The sequence below is a fragment of the Dendrobium catenatum genome, unplaced genomic scaffold (assembly GCF_001605985.2).
Source record: "Dendrobium catenatum unplaced genomic scaffold, ASM160598v2 fragScaff_scaffold_621, whole genome shotgun sequence".
Classification (NCBI taxonomy): Eukaryota; Viridiplantae; Streptophyta; class Magnoliopsida; order Asparagales; family Orchidaceae; genus Dendrobium; species Dendrobium catenatum.
The window spans coordinates 3,479,470-3,491,996 of NW_021319083.1; the positions used below are offsets into that span (position 1 = coordinate 3,479,470).

The 12,527-nt window shown below is 36.3% G+C and overlaps 1 protein-coding gene and 1 long non-coding RNA gene across 2 annotated transcripts; one reads left to right on the forward strand and one right to left on the reverse strand.

The window, feature by feature from the left end:
- The first annotated feature begins 6,061 nt into the window (after positions 1 to 6,061).
- On the forward strand, positions 6,062 to 8,798 carry LOC110106136 (peroxidase P7-like). Its single transcript, XM_020835902.2, has 3 exons — positions 6,062 to 6,280; positions 6,368 to 6,559; positions 8,247 to 8,798. Exons 1-3 carry the CDS (start codon positions 6,062 to 6,064, stop codon positions 8,796 to 8,798), a joined length of 963 nt encoding a protein of 320 aa, XP_020691561.1.
- Positions 7,096 to 7,735, reverse strand: LOC114579682. Its single transcript, XR_003700768.1, has 2 exons — positions 7,632 to 7,735; positions 7,096 to 7,540 (listed from the first exon to the last, which is right to left on the reverse strand). It is a non-coding gene; the product is annotated as an uncharacterized LOC114579682 (long non-coding RNA).
- Positions 8,799 to 12,527: the final 3,729 nt, after the last annotated feature.

The window sequence follows — 12,527 nt, forward strand, 5'->3', positions numbered from 1 at the left end:
AAGAAACCAATGTCATGCAAATCACAATGAGTAATCATGGAATTAAAATCTTCCATAGCTTTAATGATAGGCAAAGCTCCTCCCAATCTCTCACTAGCAATAGCAATGGTATTAAAATCTCCCCCAACACACCACGGCCCCATGTTAGAAGAAGCAAAACTACATAACTGATCCCAAAGGGACAACCTGCCTATTCTGGAACAAGCGGCATAAACAAAAGAGGCATTACAATTGAAATTAAACATATCAATACTAACATGAACAACTTGAATAAAATCCCCTAGAATATTAATTTTAATAGCATCCTTCCACATAATCCAAATTTTATTAGAAAAGTTAGCAAAAGAATGGGAGAAACCCAATTTAGAAGTAGTAGAAGCAATTTTATCCGAACTAATCATAGGTTCAAGTAAAACTAATAAGTTAACATTGTGAATTCTACAAAGATTTCTAACTCTAATCCTAGAGTCCTTACCCCCCACCCCTCGAATATTCCAAATAAGAGACTTAACCATTAGAACTACCTTTAATTTTAGCTTGAGTTCTAGTGGATCTTGGTGTAGCCGGGATAACCTGTTTACCTTTTTTCTTCCCTTTTTTACTACTCACATTAATAAACTCCTCCTCTCCTAAAGAATTAGAAGTGGAGCCTTCATCCTCACATTTTTCCGAATCTTCTTCCCCATTGAAAGACTGGTTGTTGATGATTCTATCCCCAATAGCATAAGGAATAATTTCTCCTTCTTCACTATCACCAATATTAGAATTAACATTTATAGGAACAATAGCAATAGTATTCGACAGCATAGTATTCAAAGCAATATTTTCATGATTAATAACATTATCTTGAAGCATAGATTCAATAGAAACATAAAAATTAGGATTTAAAACATCCTCTTTTCTGCCAACATTACCTTCCACCGCAGCTTTACCAATAGTAGAATCAAAAGTAAAATTACCTTCCACCGCATTTTTCCCAACATTTCTCTCATTAGTTATCTCAACAGGAGTAACAGGTTTCGAATTTACCTGGTTAGATTCCAGAGCAAGAGCAATCTCCCCTACAGGATTGCCTTCCGACACCACGGTTCGCTGTTGGTTAACATTCAGCTCAGCATTAACCACATTAGAAACCAAATTTTTATTTCTTTTTAAATCAGGATGAAGTTTAAAGCAATCAACAGCCCCATGACCATGCATCTTACAATGGGTATAGAAATCCGCCACTTTTTCAAACTCCACCTTTTGCATGTAACCAAAATCCCTGGATCCAACCCAAATTTCTTTTGCAAATTTCTTTGAAATATCAACTTCCACAAGAACCCGAGCAACAGACGGCCTCGTCCTGGAAGCCGTCGCTTGATCAGTTTGCAATGGTCTACCAAAAATAGAACCTAATGCATGTAAAACTTGAGGATTGAAAAAATGTAAGCGTAAATTTGGGAAGGAAATCCAAACAGTCACAATGGGAGATTCCTCATGAATATCAAAGAAAGGTGTCCATTTTAAAACTTTCATTTGGAAATTACAAATAAAATAGGAACGTCTATAAAAAATGCGACTATAATCCTTGTCGTTGGACAACTGAATGGCAACATGACGAGAATCCAGAAGATCGATGGAGTAAAACCCAGAAAGTTTGAGATTAGCGAAAAAAGAACGGATGTTATCAAGATTTGGTCTACGAAGATTAAACTTCCCCACTAAAGTAAATTTAAAAGGAGACGCCAGTTTAAGAATGTCCTCATCAGAGATGAGAACAGCAGGAGCACCATTTATCACAGACTGAGTAAATTTGGGCGCGTTCTCACCTTGCATAGGATCCCCCGATAAAACATCTTTAAAAGACCTAGTAGGAGATTTAGAAGGAGCATCACCTTCCAAGTTGAAGAAACCTTTGCTTTTACCATGTATCAGACTGGCTATCTTCCCCCACGGGTTAGAGGAAGCCATAACCACCAGAGTTTGCCCCCCAAAAAGGGGAAAAAGACAGCAGCGCCACCAGAATACCTACAAGAAGGAGCAACCAATAGGAAAGACGGAAAACAACAAGGAGAAATGTCCGGGAGAGGAGAAATCTCGCAAAACCCTAAAATCGCCAGGAGGCGGCTAGGGCGAAAAACGAGAGTTGATTTTGACCCGTTGTTATTTAGGCTTTAGTTGTTTAATTAAAGCACATATGCATATTAGGGTGGCTCGTTTCATTCATAATGGTAAATGGTGTGTTAATCTTTTTTTGCAGAATGTGATGCCTCAATACATTGTTGATTATATTTGTGATATATCTATTGATACTTCTAAAATTTTATGAGAATGTTGTTTTTAGTACTAAAAAGGTATGGAATGATATTAGAATTAAGGACTCTTCTGATATCACTGGTAAAATATGGAATTCTTTTATTCCTATCTCTGTCTCTATTTTGACTTGGAGAATTCTAAAAGATTTTATTCCTCTTGACATCAAGTTACAAGCTAAAGGTATCCTCTTGGTGTCTAAATGCTAGTGTTGTTGGCACATTGAATCCATTCTTCAAGTTTTCCTAAATGGTCCTATTGCTTGTAAGGTTTGGTTTGATTTGGAGAAAGGGCTAGGGATTAAAGTGCGCCACAATTTAAATAATCCTCTTTTTTTTTTACTAGTTGGTTCCAAAATAAAAACGAAGGTTATATCCTTATTCTTATTCCTTTGCTTGTTTTTTGGTATCTATATATGGATGGAGAGAACCAATTTTAAATATAATAACACTAAAATGAGTGATGATATGATCATCATTGTTTTGAAATCTAAAGTTCAACAATTTTTTATTGCTAACGTCCTTAAACCTAAGCACTTTAAATTAAAGGTAACACTTTATGGTCTTCCTTTTTAAACATTAACATTCATACCAATGACCATTAAGGGAATACTAGCTTTGTTGATTCCTAAAATTATCTCCCCTAGTTAAATTGGGTTTATTAAAGGCCATGACATTTTTGATAATGTATAAATGCTCAAGAAATTATCCATGATGTTAATGCTAAGGTAAAGGGAAGTAATTTTATCTTTTAACTTAACATTACTAAAGACGATGACAACCTTAACTAGAATTTTCTTTATAAGATATTATCTCTATTTGGTTTCAATTCTTATTTTATTATGTTATCAAGAATATCATTGAAAACTATTTCTTTTATGTGATTATCAATAGTAAAAGTCAAGGTTTTTTTCAAATCCACTCAAACTTCGAGTATCTTTATAGTTGAGATATATCCCATGTTTTATTATCATACTATTGGTGATTTTTTTATTACTCATCTTAGTTTTGCTGACGATTTTATTATTTTCTCTGATGGTTCCTTAAATAATATCAAGTTCCTCTTTAAATTTCTTTTACAGTTTTAACAAATCAATGTACGTCTTGAACATTGATAAACATAAGAGTTATTTTACTACTACTAAATCTATGAATCAGGGTAGAATTAATATTATTTATCATAAATATGTCTTTGTTTCAAAATCTCCCCCTATTAAGTACTTAGGGGCCCTTTATTAAAGGTAAGAAAATGTCTCATCTATTAGAGGACATTTTTCTTCTATTAACAAAAAAAAAAAAAAAAAAAAAAATGACGACCCGAACTTTTAATTTTCTGTCTTTTGGTTGTAGGTTAGTTTTAATTAACAAATGTTCTTTGCTCGTTACTTATTTATATTTTCTTATGTTTGAAGAGACTTTTCAACAAGTTCTTGATGTAAGAATGACAATTCTTGTATTATTTGGTCCTCTTGGAAGAAAAGCTATGATATCCTTGATGAAGGGGGGCTTTGGTGTAAAATTATTATTATGGATATGGCTCATGCTTTTTCTCATAAATTGTAATTTTCCTTCATAACAAATAAAAATTTGTAGGCTAAATTCATGATGAACAAATACTATCATACTAATCACCCTCTTTTATGTCATTATAAGAGGTTTGATTCTCTGGTGTGAAAAAGGCTTTGCTGATCTATCAAATGGGAGCTCGATGAGTACATTCAATAGGGTACTTCTTGTTTTAGTGGAGTGTTGTTGCAGTATTAATGTGTTTTTCATGATTTTGCTGGTTGTTGGTTCCATGAGGTATACTCACATTCTAGTTTTATCCATTGTGAGTTTCTTGATTATCCTTCTTTCCATTCTCTTTCTTGATTATGTTGAGTGGATGGGTTTTTGCTATGATTGCAAGTTGTTCAATCATGACTGGAAATTTGACTAGCAGCTAGCAGCCAGCCTACCTCTATTTTGTTTATGAGTTGGATAGTTGTTTGACTTACTGTGGGGCTTTTTGGGGTGTGGCTCATCATTTTTTCTCGTTTTATTTCAACAACTTTAATGTTGATAGTTCTTTTGCTTATGCTGTTGGATGTATGTTTTATTGTTTGACTGGGTTGGTTAGTGTTTATCTTCTTTAATTTACTGATCTATCTCATGGTATTGGATGGCTTATATCAGCAAGTCTCTGAGGACCAGTTCTTTGTACTACATTATGAAATTGTTGGGGTTTTTTATAGCTTTCTAGTCTTGGGGTTTCCTTACTTCTGGGCTATTCATGTTATGTTTTGGAGGTTGGCTGTCTTCATTTGGGTCAATTTTGTTCTTCTTTTGTTGGTTTCTCTTCTTATCCTAGCCCCGTCCTTTTTATTTTATTTTTTTGCTCCTTCCGGTGGCTCCCCTAGTTTCTTGCTCTGTTCCCAGTGGTTGTCTGGGTGTGATTTTTGTTGTATTTGTCTGTCGTATCATTTTGGTTGTCTCCTTTTATATTGTTTAATCATTTTGTTTTTATTTATTGTCTATATCATTTTTTTTTTGTGGTTGTTGTATTGCAGATGTGAATCAATTTTACATGTATTTGATTCATACCTAGTTCTTAAAGATTATCCAAGCTTTGGTTTAGTTTTTGGATTATGACTTCTTGCCTACCTTTTTTTTTCTTGTTTATGTATCGTAGTTGAGATCCTTTACTCGTAGGGTTTATTTTTACTTTTTGATTGTAGCTTGTTGAGTAGTTAGTGAGTGTTAGATCCCTGTAAGGACTCATAATATTTTTTTACATTTATTTTTTAAGCCCTTTTATGAGTTGAAACTATAAAAAAACATGAATAATATGTAATAACATTTGATATTAGACAATCATAAAAAATATAAAACTATTCCAATTAAGTTAACTCAAATAAAAAAAAAACAATAATTTAAGTTTAAAAAATGTAAACACGTTGTGTACATAAAGATCAATATGAATGAAGAACATCATATAAAGAATTTAGTTATAATTTGAGATCATTCAAACTCGATTTTCAACAAACTTCTAATATGAAAATGTGCATTTTAATGAGGTGAATCTAATGAGCTAAAAATTGCTCAATTGCTCAATCTTGATATCATTCAAACACTCAAATATTTACAAATATAGGATAATCAATGAAGCCATTCGGAACTGTTCATTGGAGTCTTTCATATTTCTCTAACCCTATGGATTCCAAAGTCAAAAAGGATTTTAATAATCATGCACTCTTACAATTTTAACTAATATTTCTTCTTTTTTTCTTCATTTCACAGTGAGGAATAAGATCTATTTTAAATTTTTATGTGAGGAATAAGATCTATTATATATTTTAAAACTTATATTTGATTAGGTGAAGGAATCATAGACCAAAACAAAATTCAACATGCATAAAACCAAATCTTAAATGTCTAACAGATAGTTGGACACCATTCCTTCCTTACTAAAATCAATATAATCATTGGATGAATATCATTCCATTACAATATCATTGGAAGCACGAAGTCCACACGCCTTATTCATTATTGCCATAAAAATAGTGGGAAAGTGGTAAGCATTCCCTTCTTTCTTTCTTATAATATCAGAGACAATGATCTCTAGCTCATCAGCTAAGTTCAGCAATTCTCCCTAATCTTAAATATTTATCATTAACCGTTTGTTAATTGATCTTCTTGTATGCAATATAATTATTTTCCTCTATAAATACCTACTTCGAGAAACAACTTTCTTCACAGCAAACCTTGCTCTCAACCAGCTAGCTCTAATGGCCTCTACTATGGTTTCAAGTAGGTTGTTTGCTCTCTTTGTATTGAGCCTGCTGAGTTGCAGAGTGCAAGCCCAGCTCTCAACAACCAGCTTCTATGCTCGCAGTTGCCCAAAGTTGCAGAGCATTGTGAGCTCAACCATGGCCAAAGCAGTGGCGAATGATTCTCGCATGGGTGCTTCCATTCTTCGACTTTTCTTTCATGACTGCTTTGTTAATGTAAGAGCCATTACAGAACTAATTTCTCTCCTTATAACATTTTCTCTAATTTCTAAGCTTTTCTAATTTGTACTTCGATATCTGCAGGGTTGTGATGCTTCAGTTCTTCTTGACGACAGCTCAACTTTCACCGGTGAAAAGAACGCGTTCCCAAATCAAAACTCTCTCCGGGGATTTGAAGTCATCGACACCATCAAATCTCTTGTGGAGGCCTCCTGCAATGCAACAGTGTCTTGTGCTGACATTCTCGCCCTTGCAGCTCGTGAAGGTGTTATTCGGGTAAGTATATATGTGGGCACATGGGACTCAAGCTTGCGCCGGATTGCTGGGCTTTTACTTGCTTTAACTTTCTTTTTTATGTATTTTTACAAAAGGGTAACTAATACATAATTTTGATTGCATATTAGCTTCTCTTTTCCTGCCCTTTTATTGAGTATTTGAAAAGGGCAACAAAAACGTAACAAAAGAGCAACAAATATTCAATGAGTAAGATATTTATTGCTCTTTTGTAATATTTTTGCAAATACTCAACAAAAGAATAACTAATATGCAATTAAAATTATATATTAGCTATCCTTTTGCAAAAACCAAGGTTTTGAAAACCGGACCGGACAATGAACCGGAAGAATGAGAGGTTCACGGTTAAACCGGTTCGACCGGTCGAACCGGATGACGTAATAAATAATAATATTATTAAAAATTATAAAATAAATGAGAAATTTTTCCTAATACATTCACTCTATATGTTATCAGTTGCCTCAAAAGATTCAGATATTTGAGGATAGAAACATGTTATGCATTACATATTCACAATAAAGCAAGCAATTAGCCAAGCATATGATAATCAGATCAATAACAGTTGCAAATCTCAAACTAATTATGTACAAACTAAAGACCAGATAAGATTAGTCATGCTAATACATTAAAAAAAATATTTAGTAGCACTGATAAGACCATGAAAAATCTTTATCTAGTAAACAATGTGTACCTAATTAAAATCAAATATTGCATATGCATTTCACATATAAAAAAAGAGCCTATATATGAAAAATATCATCACAAACTCATGTATGTAGTTCTGAACTCATGACATTAATGGACAATGAATCAAATAAAACTAGGGTAAAATCATTAAACCTGGCGTTAGGTAAGCTGTGCAGGTTTTCTTTGTACACTACGATCAAGCCGGATGCTGTAAGCTTCCCTTAGCTCCACCTTTGGCTTCTGGGATATCATCGTTAGGCGATCAAAGATGGCGACCTACCGAAGACAAGAATAGTCGGGATCACGACCTGGGAGGAAAAATCGAAGCTGCAATGAATCAAATAAAACTTAGGTAAAACTGTAAAACCTGGCGTTAGGTAAGCTGCGCGGGTTTTCTTCGGCCTACGATCAAGCCAGATGCTGTAAGCTTCCCTCGCCTCCACCTTTTGCTTCTATGATATCATCGTTAGGCGATCGGATGAGCCGAAGAGGAGAAGAATCGGGATCGTGACCTGCTGACGAAGAGGAGAAGAGTCGGGATCGCGTGTGACCTGGGATGAAAAGTCGCGGCTGCGTGCGTTGGAGCTTATGGATTTAGGGTTATACGGTTCAGTAAAAGCCTCTTTTAGCCGTGGATTGTGAAATCAACGACGGACAAATCGTGATTTTGAACCGTCCGGTTCGATCAAAACCGTCCGGTTCGCCGGTTTTACGGTTCAACCGGCGGTTCGTCCGGTTTTTAGGTGGTTCAGTGCTGAAGCGGTTTACAGATTCTTCCGGACCGGTCAACCGGCCGGTTCACGGTTCAACCGGTTGAACCGGCCGGTCCGGTCCGGTTTTCAAAACACTGGCAAAAACACATCAAAAGCACGGTAAAAGCACAGTAAAATCACAGCAATCCGAACGCCACAGAATAATTTGCCTAAAATATGATAATTGTATGATATAATGATCTAATTTGTATTGAATATGATATATGCAGCTGGGTGGACCGTCATGGACGGTGGCTCTCGGTCGCAGGGATTCGACGACGGCGAGCCAAAGCGCGGCAAATAGCAATCTCCCAAGCCCAGCCTCGAGCCTCTCAACGCTCATCTCCGCCTTCGCGGCGAAGAATATGAGCCCTCGCGACATGACTGCGCTTTCCGGTGCTCACACCATCGGACAGGCCCGCTGCACCACCTTCCGATCTCACATCTACAATGACAACAATATAAAACCTAACTTCGCCGCCCTTCGGAAACAAAACTGTCCATCTTCGGGCGGCGACAGCAACTTGGCACCACTGGACCTGCAGACCCCAAACCGGTTCGGGATCGATTATTACCAGAACTTGGTGGGACGTAGCGGGCTGCTGCATTCCGATCAGGAGCTCTTCAACAATGGGAGTCAGGATTCATTGGTGAGACAGTACAGTACTAATACTCAGTTGTTCTTCAGCGATTTTGCTGCAGCTATGGTAAAGATGGGAGCCCTCAGTCCGCTTACGGGCTCCAACGGTCAGATTCGTTTGAACTGCAGGAAGGTCAATTAAATAGTTTGAAATTGTCTTTTCATGAGATGGTGTGTGTCATGTCATGTTATTCACTCAAAATCACGGCCGTTGTTTTTTTATTGATTGTTGTTGAGAGTTTTTTTTTTTTTTTTAAATAAAATTGGGAATATGTTTTTATTTTAAATTTGAATTGTACCCTTTCATTTATAACTATAAATTTGAGTAATTCATATTATATTCAACAATATTTGTCATTCGGCAAAATGATAATAGATTTCTTGTTATATTAGATTTAATTAATGAAATTGCTCAAACATTATTCTGTAATTCTATCATGTTATTTATAGTATAATAAGGAGAACCCTCTTGAAGAGGGATAATATATCATTGTTGCAAGTGTTTGTTCGAGATTATTTCAGCTCTCGTACAATGCCGTGCCTCGTCTTTCATATAACGTCGATTACATATATGCTCCGTCTCCCGGCCAGAGGTCATGTATAACGCCATTCTTGCACATCTCATACATCTTTTCTTAGTGCGATCAGAGAGTTCACATTCTCCATTAGATCTCATAAAACACATACAAGAGGTCATCACTCGTTGCTCTCTCGTTCAAGTACTGACCATTTGATCAACATGACAAGGCACTTGTCGTTGCACCGATTTCTCTTGTATTCTTATTTGGTTGAAACTAACTCTATAATTTGATCCTATATTGCCTGGTCATGATGTATAAGACACACTTGTTGTCGATCATTCTCCCTTCTAATTTGATCACAACCTTTGTGACTCCTAGCTAGCTCATAGAGCAACATAACCCGCAAGCTTCTCCAAAGTTTCTTAAAACTCTCCTTAGAAAGAGTCCTAGATGCTCAACCTGCACTTAGCTTGGAAAGCTCTCTCTCTAAAATCTCTTATTTGGTGAATTCTCTTGGGTTAGATCCTGATGTCAACTAGCAATTTGGACATAATAACACGATGTCTCTCTCTCGCTCTCTGGGGTATGCTAGGGCATCGCCCTAGCCGCCTCTTCCGGTCCTTCCGACTGCTCCTCCTCCGCAGTACGTGCTGGGTGCTTCTCCTTGAGTGCCGCAGGGAAGTTTCTTCTCCTTGTTTTTCTACTCTTCATCGTTGTTTTCGGTTTTTTTCTGGTTTTATGGCGCCTCCACAATTTCGGGATCCTAGTTTTTTGGTTGGATTCTCATCTCTTTCGTTTAAGGATGCTCTTTCTTGTTCTTTGCCTTCTTCCGTTGTCTTTTCCGAACTTAAAGTTTCTTCTCATAGAGGTTTTCCCGCTCTATGAATTTCGGAGGCGAAAATCCAGTCACTGGCTGCTCCGTTAGAATTTGCTCTTGTTGGAAAATTCTTTGGCCGTTGGATATCCCTTGATGCCATTAGAAGTTTCTTTTTCAAGCTTAAGCTAAATGGCGAGGTTTCCGTCACTGTGTTGAACCAACGTAACATTTTGATTAAGCTCTTTAACGATTTGGATTACTGTATGGTCTTTTCTCATAGGTCATATTTTGTGAGTAATTGCTATATGAAATTGATAAAATGGTCACCTACTTTGGATACTGAGATTGAATTGCTAGTTATCCCCATCTGCATTTTCTTCCCTAACATTCGGCCTCATTTGTTTGCCCCGCGTATTGTTCATGGCTTAGGCTTAATTTTTGGCAAACCCTTCAAAACTGATAATGCTACCTCCACTGGTTCACGTCTTTCTGTTGCGCGTATTTTAGTTGAACTTGATGTGTCCAAACAGTACCTAGACAAAATTCGGATAGGCCCGGATAGCATTGGGTATGTTCAATCTATGGTTTTTGAAAAATTTCCTGAGTATTGTGCACGCTGTTTAACTTTGGGGCATTTGAAAGCTGGTTATATGATTCTTCATCATAACCTTGATTCATCTGCCTTGCCTCTACCATCTAATTTGTTGCGGGATGGTGACCCTGTTGGTACTGATTCTACTGTGATTGGTTTACCTTAGCCCTCTAATGACCCTGTTATTATTTCTCATATTACTGTTTCTCCTATTTTACCATCTTTGGGTGGGTCTCCCTTTGTGGCAATCCCGTCAGTCCCAGTGGCTTCGGCCGACATTGATGGTACTAATTCTGCTGAGAATAGATTACCTGAGCCCTCTCATGAACCTGTTATTATTTCTCCTGTGGCGATTGAATCGGGTGTTGTACTGGATTCCCCTTGTAATTTTGGGTTGGCTCGATCTTCTTAGGTTCCCTCTCCAGTTGTCAATATTTCTGCTGATTGTGTTGATGATGAATTTGTGGTGTATGATGGTGTGGATGGGGTTGTTTCCCCTAATATGGTTCATCCCACTATAACTGTGTCGGTATTAACTACTATGCGAATGTTAATGAAAGTCTTAGTCATGCGGAGGATGGGATTTTGACTGTTGGCAAGTATGGTGAACTAGCTGTGGTTTTTGATGGGGAGGCAGGTAAGGAGGTGGCGCTAGTTGAGGTGCCTATTTCGGTTATCTCAAATGCTAATTTGATTGCCCATTCGTTTAGATGGCAATGTGATTGGTTGCATGATGATATGTCGATTGACAGTGGAGAGGATGATATCTATATCAAAATGGGCTTGCTTGATAAGTTTATTTCGCAACGTAAATGAAAATCCAAGAAGAGATGATTTTCTCTTTTTTCTAGTTTTCATTGCTTTGGTTGCCTTGTCTGATTCAGTTCGAGTCGGCATGGATGATGAGAAAGCAACTCTGCTGCAAGCGCCATTGATGGCCAGGGTTGGTTGGCAACTGGGTGGCTCATTTTGCTGATTTGGCTGCATCTTGTTTTGGATTTTGTTGTCTCCCTTGGATGACCCCATCCTGACAACTCGGTGTTGGTCCCCATCCATTTATCAGTTTAAATTGCTTCTTGTCTCTTAATTTCTTTGTATTTGATTGATGTGGTCATGGAGTGGTATTTTATTGTACCTTTTCCCTTCGGATTACACTACATTTTCTTTACATTACATTTACTTTACACTACATTTTCTTTTCAGACAACCAAACAGCCCCTTAATTTCTTTGTATTTGATTGATGTGGTCATGGAGTGGTATTTTATTGTACCTTTTCCCTATAATTGAAAAAAAAAAAAACTAGCAATTTGGACATTTTTTATATGCGCCTCACATATAAGAGTTACTCTATCTTAATTTCAATTATTTATCATTACAAAAGAATTATAAGGGTATACTAATGAGGCTGGTTTGCTCCTTTAAAATTTTTAGATTAGTGAACAAAAAATGCAATAGTTATGTCATGAATCTTAGGATTTGTTGATCATAAGATCATTCTTAATCTAAGATAATTTACAATTACTAAGAATGTACTAGTATTTATGACAAATTTGTAATTATGACTTCATTTGAGATAACTTTCTTACTACTTCTTAAAGGAGCTTTTTAGTATAAAAATTATTATTTTTCTACTAGAAAATTGTTTTAAGAAGCAGAAAGAAAGCCGTCCCAAACAAAGCCTATGCAACCAAATATTTTCTATTAGAATGAGATTGATCATGAAGAAATTTTTGCTCGATGCTTAACAATGATGACCACTCTACTAAATAGATGTTAAAAATTTCATTCTTTAGGTTGATGATCTGAAAAAAGAGATTTATATGATTCTTCCACTTGATAGTTCTACTTTCTCTCCTTCTAATGTTTTTTTTTTCTCTCCTAATGTATGTCAACAGAAGCATTCTCTATATATATATATTGAAAAAAGTCCTCCCCCAATT